The sequence below is a fragment of the Dermacentor albipictus genome, chromosome 1 (genome assembly GCF_038994185.2).
Source record: "Dermacentor albipictus isolate Rhodes 1998 colony chromosome 1, USDA_Dalb.pri_finalv2, whole genome shotgun sequence".
Taxonomy (NCBI): domain Eukaryota; kingdom Metazoa; phylum Arthropoda; class Arachnida; order Ixodida; family Ixodidae; genus Dermacentor; species Dermacentor albipictus.
In genome coordinates, this window is record NC_091821.1 from 435581190 (window position 1) to 435587233 (window position 6044).

The following is a 6044-nucleotide window of genomic DNA, read 5'->3' on the forward strand; positions in this document are numbered from 1 at the left end:
TCACTGACGAGTGCCCGTGGTGCACGGACACACCCACACTAAACACATCACATGGGAGTGCCCCAGGAGGCCTCCGCACATAGGCAGTCCCATATTACACGAACATCCACTAATGAGGAATAGGCAGTGGGAGGCATGGCTTGCGGACGAGGGTCGGGAGAGCCAGTTGGCTCTTCTGGACCAAGCCCAGCGAGCCGCTCGTGCCAGTGGGGCCCTGGAATAGGGGCTCCAACCATCGTGCCTTATTTTATTTACATTTAATAAAGTTTTACTCTCTCTCTCTCTCTGTTGAATGCGTCACGAGGCGAGCAAACGGTCAGCGACATCCTGATTTAGCCACAAATCTGCGTATACCGCGCAATATTGTCTGCACTCTGTGCATTCCCGAAATATAGCGACACTGACGAGATTCGTACGCGTACTGCTCCCTGTCGAGAAACTAAGCATGACAGAATTATGGGGAACGCGGCAAAAAGGCAAGTCATAATAGCAACATGTGTCAATATACAATACAGATAAACCGATACAATACAACAGAATGATGCAGACTCTGCTTTTCCAGGGTGAGCTGTCTTTTTTTTTTTTCCCAAAGAGGGTGGTAAATCCAATTAAAAGCACTCAGAAATGTTATATGCCTGTTTTCACAATTTCTTTAAACAAATAGATCACTCAGGAAGTTTTTATATTGGATAAATGGGGGAGAAATGGTTTTGGGGAAATATTTGGGGAAACGTCCAAGACAAATTTTGAAGTGAGCGTGTCAATTGGGCGTTTAATGGAATTTGCAAAATCCTCGCTTTTGGTCTGTGTATATAGGCTTTATATGAAATGTTCATAAAATTTTACCGCTCCCCGAGAGGCTCGAATACGTCAAATGAGGATCACTCTTTTGGTGATGTGTGTTGAGCGTTTGAGTGTGTATATAATTATGTGTTCTGAAAGTAATTACTGAATAAACGTATTCTTCTAGTTTTAGTGCGTTACACGACTAATGCAGTTTCGTTCACAGCAGTCGCATCCACAGCAACGAGATCGGCTCGCCAGCGTTCTTGGAAATGTTCTGCCGTCGGCTCCACGCTTTGCGGACTTGCTGCTGCGGTCCGGCCATGCGCATGCCATCATTTGCTTTCTTTTGAACTCTCTTTAGTGGACAACCGTTAAGTGTATTCTTGTGTAGCATTAGTTTTTATATTCAATGTTAATTGTTCGTTGTATTTCTTTTGTCGTCGTCATCGATCTAGAGTAAGTGCACATGTGTTAGTGTTTTTGCTGTTTGCTTTAATTTGTGTATGGTTGTCAGTCGACAAATGAATTTTTTTCCTTCTTTCTACCAACTCTGACCTCATCACTTGTGTTCGCTTGAGTACGGAACGACCAGCCGGCTTTTATACCCCGTCGACGCCATCGCGTCGACGGCGAACGGGTGGAATGCCGTGACAATGGCCAATATACGCTGTACTTTTCCCAGCATACAGAGGAAACTGTACGTTACTCAATGTTTAGATTTGTCGAAAGTAAGGTGCACGGTATGGATTATGGGAAGGCCAAACTTGAAGCATTGCCGTTAACTACAACCTTTGCAATAATTTACGCATTCATGCGCTCCGGAGTTTAGATGATTGGGTTTCACGAGCAGCGCAAGATTTCGCCCGCGGTTCCAAACGAACAAGTCATACACGGGCAGTGTTTTAAAGCACGCGATATAACTGCACGCAGCTGAAGTTCTTCTTACGACTGCCTCAAGGAAACAGCTTCGCTGGAAATGGGATTGTGACTGCGAGGACGCACAAGTCAGCTGTCATGTTTTTTTTTTTCTATTCGAGTATCGTAAAGAAAGGCGTGTGAAAATATGAATATGTATAAACACAACAAAATTGTGTACAAGATGCTAAGCGTGTCCATGAGTTAATCAAAGAAAGAAATCCTGGAGGAAAACAAGGATTGCGGTTACACGGCTGTCGCAAGATGTGACATTTCTGCATTTCTTAACAAGGCCTCGCGTTAACGCCTGACGAGCGTGTCCGCGAACTCACTTTGTATGCCGTGTCGCCTGCTGGAGAAGTGCCATCATGTAGGCAAAGAATAAAAGAAGTCGTTCAACGTGACACCTTTAATTGCCGTGTTTACCATTTCAGGCGCACTCGAACGTGTCAAGACGACCGTGTACGCAAGCGCTAACGGCTGTACAGCTGTAAGCGAGTGCAGGTCAACGTGCCCCGTGAAGGAATTTCAAATAGAGTCGTTTTCCGAGCGTGCCATACCGGCTGTGCAGAAACCTTGAAGAAACGCTGTGCTCAATAATCCGTTGGCCATCGCTTCGTCTCTACTCGTGATGCATTAGAAACGAGTAGAAATAATGGAGTGAATGACTTCACTTGAAATGAGATACCTTTCTGTGCACTTCTCCTGTATGGTAAATCTGATTGGATTGGCTTGGAGCAAACTTTACTTAAATACGCTTCACTAACAGCAAAAGTGACACCACGGGAAGAAGTGCCGACGAGAGAGAGAGAGAAACAAACAAAAAACGAGGGAAAAACCTTTGCACGTGAAGGAGCACCCGAGAACTTGTCTGTTTTTTGTGTCAAGTTAAGGAACGACTGAGATCGTCTGTGCAGCTGTCACTTTTGTACTTGACGAGAGAAAAAAAAAAAGCAGCACTAACGAAATTTATTGTGTAGGTGGTAGTACCATATTCGCCAATTTTGCCTTTTGGTTGCGTCGTGGCGTGTTTTTGAGGCGCAATACTTTTCAATGCTTTTCTAACGACCCAAAATCCTTCGTTTTGACTGCGTAGAAAAGAAATTACACGACGACCTGAGTGATGTATGGCATCTTGCAAACGTGTATACACGACCAAATTTAGTCGCGTCAGTTCCATAAGAAGGGCAGTTAGTTGCTCGGAATATTACGTAATTTGACTTTGTATACGGCTTTTCCCCCAGGCATCTGAATATAGTATCGTAAATTCACCATGCAGAACAGAAACTTCGCAAAAGAACACTATTTTCATATCTTACCAATGTGAGGCGCATGCGCTTGGTTGTAGTCATCATTTTGTTCACAGTTCTGTAGAATACAAAAAAAAATGCAGATAACAGAGTTAGGAATGAGAATTTAGCTCCTTGAACACGGAAATAAATTATATCGTAGTAGCTTAACCTACGCATTTTGATGAAGCGAAAATGAAACGTTAGCACAAGGTCGCCAACGTTGTGGGAACTGATCACGACACCCAGTAAATAACGATATTTGTTGGTTGAATTACTTTTAAGTGTCATGCTACTTCCTCTGACACCATTGTAGCTGTGCATATCTTTAACCGGTTTACTTAAGCGAGTCATCCGGCTTGACTGTCAACACTTCGCGCTTTCAACTATCTTTATAGTTTTCCTACATCCAAGAAAACTGACAATTTTTTTCAGCCATCAACCTTTTTAACAAAGATTATTCCTTGAAATTATTTTATTTACTTCGAAGTTTTAATACTGCTGGATTATCATGCTTCCCTACATCCGAAACACAACTGGTTAACCCAGCTACTGTATCTCAGTGGGTATGGCGTTATGCTAGCGAACACGAGGTCGCCGGTTTCTATTCATGCTCTTGTTAAAGAATCCGAGTGTGTGAAAATTAATCTGGAGCACCCCGGTACCGAACTTGTCATCACCGTTGTGTTTGTTTTCGATATTAAGTCAAGTCAAGCAACTCTTTGCCTCTCCAAACCACAAACGCCTTCAAAGCATGTTATTTTTACCACAAGGATGCCTTACTGAGTCCCTGTCACTCGAGGACACCGACCCGCAATATGTAGAACTGAAGAACACGTCTATAGAGTATAACATGACAAATCAAGTTGAACATATGGTAGGAAAACTTGGTGTGAAGTTGTCGGACGTCGACACAATAGGCGACACCTGTGGCAGCCTATGACGTCACGCGGTATATTTCTGACGGGGCACGAGGAAGGGAGGGGGCTTTCAAGAAGACGCAGCATGTTTAAGCTTTGAATAGGATAAGTGCCAGTTTTATAATTGTGCAATATTTTCTCGCTTTATTGTTTGTGCAAAACCCTTCTAAAGATGTAGAGACGTCCAGCTTTCGGCTACCCTTTTGGTTAAGATCTCGCCTATTTAATCACTAACCGTGAATCGCAGTTCGGAATATACCAACGCGAGGCGAAAACACAGGCATAGATCGCATTTATCGACGTCATGTTGCTTTTATTAAGTCTCCCAAGTATAGTGCAATCAACAGCGGAGCACTGATATAGAGCACTCTAAGAACAGTTTACGCCCTTTGGCGTGCCCCTTTTGCCACACAACAATAATCGTCATCTGCCTTGATGCGTTTCCTTTCTTGAAAACGCTGCGCCCGCTACTTTCCTGTCGGGAATGCTATCATGCTGATAACGCGCATGCCGTTCGTTACTGGAAAGTACCGGGCTCGCAGCGTTAAAGAAAGGAAACGCATCAAGGCAGATGACGATTATCGTTGAGTGGCAGAAGGGGCACGCCAAAGGGTGTAAACTGTTCTTAGAGTGAGTGAAGCAGCTTGTCTCAACATGTGTGCTGCGACACAAGCAGAGAACAAATATGAACGCACCATAGCTGGAAAAATTATCGCAATCCTCCCTTACCATGATTCAGTCAATTGTGACGCCCCATCGATCACATCGCTTCCTAAAAATTCAAACCCAAATTACTACTTGGAAAAGCCGAGGCATATTGAAGGGAAAAAAAAAGGTGAATGCTCGGATATTCCAAGTGGTATTTCATCATCACAAAAACAACATTTTTGTTTAGAGCGAGAACATGCTACTAAAATTGCAATACCTAAGCACGATCCTAGCTGTTATTGTTTGACGAAGTCGTATGTAACCAATGAAAACAGCAACCATATCAAATCAATATCAAACGTTACCGGTAACAACACGACGATGGAGTTTCCTTAGTGAGGTCGGAGCTGAAGAAACAATGGAAGCAGACCGCTTGGCTCGCCTCAGAACACTCGCGCACTCAGCACCTCAGGAACGTCGGCTGACGCCACGCATCCACGCACCCGAGCCAGCGTAATGGAGAACACGAAATCCCGTGACGAGGTCGCGCTCGGCAATGTGCGACGGTGGCCATCGCCTCGTACTTAAGTAGTCCGAGCATCAAGTTGGTCATCAAGGCGCTGTCGGCACGGACGAGGTGTTAATTATTGCTCCATCAATCAAAACCGCCCCGCAGATTGCTGATTCCCCCAGCACCGCGTCTTCGCGGCACGCACAGTACGTGAAGCATCGTCGTGCCATACCTGCGTTTGTGTGGCTTACCGTCTGTCTCGGGCATTTGGGGATTTGCGAGGAGGCTTTGGGGGTAAGCCCCGTCTACGTAAAGGAATGCTTCCGACCATTCCGTGCAGGCCGAAAATCGAGATAGAGACGCGACCGGCGAACGTGAGCAGCCTCGCTCGTCGCTGGGAGAGCAGACCGAGCGAGAGAAGCCGTCACGTGACGGAGGCACGCGACGCTGCATTGCAGCCTCCTGCTTACTGCGGTGCGGTTACCGTGCCGTGAACAGGTTTGCCGGCTGAAATATAAAGTAAGTTAAAACATGCGCAGGTGACAGAACCCAGTTCTTTATGTTATCGGTGTTTACCGTTCTTATGCGAGCGCCTTGACCATGTCGAGGTGGATTAAAGATATACAGGCAGAAGCGCTTCAGTGCAGTCACTGCTAGCTTCCCTACACTGAACGCTGCATTATGCTTTAGAAGCCAAATGTCATTAGAAGAGAATATGAAAACAAAGCTTGGGGTGGCTGAAATAGTCGCCAGAATCCATAACGACTTAATGTTAGGTACAACACTGCGATTATGGGACTTAACCTGTGGTCGATGACACGAAAATATAGCCTCTAGTTGTGTATGCGAATTGTGTTCTCCACTTATTCAAGGTTTTCCTGTTGCTTCAAAACAACGCATTCACTGCTGTATTCCCGTAGGATTCTGTGGGGTACCTGACGCAGACAACAGTTGAGCTTCGAGAAGCTCTTATTT

The 6044-nt window shown here is 45.1% G+C and overlaps 1 protein-coding gene across 1 annotated transcript in view; it reads right to left on the reverse strand.

Annotated features, from left to right (window-relative positions):
* The window catches only part of LOC135907221 (calcitonin gene-related peptide type 1 receptor-like), a 31871-nt gene extending 26472 nt beyond the window's left edge, over positions 1 to 5399 (reverse strand). Inside the window, exons 1-2 of the mRNA XM_065438907.2 lie at positions 5321 to 5399; positions 3021 to 3069 (exon numbers count right to left, since the gene is read on the reverse strand). Of these exons, the coding sequence (XP_065294979.1) occupies positions 3021 to 3056 (36 nt within the window). The 5' untranslated portion in view covers positions 3057 to 3069; positions 5321 to 5399. The remainder of the gene's footprint in view (positions 1 to 3020; positions 3070 to 5320) is intronic.
* Positions 5400 to 6044: the final 645 nt, after the last annotated feature.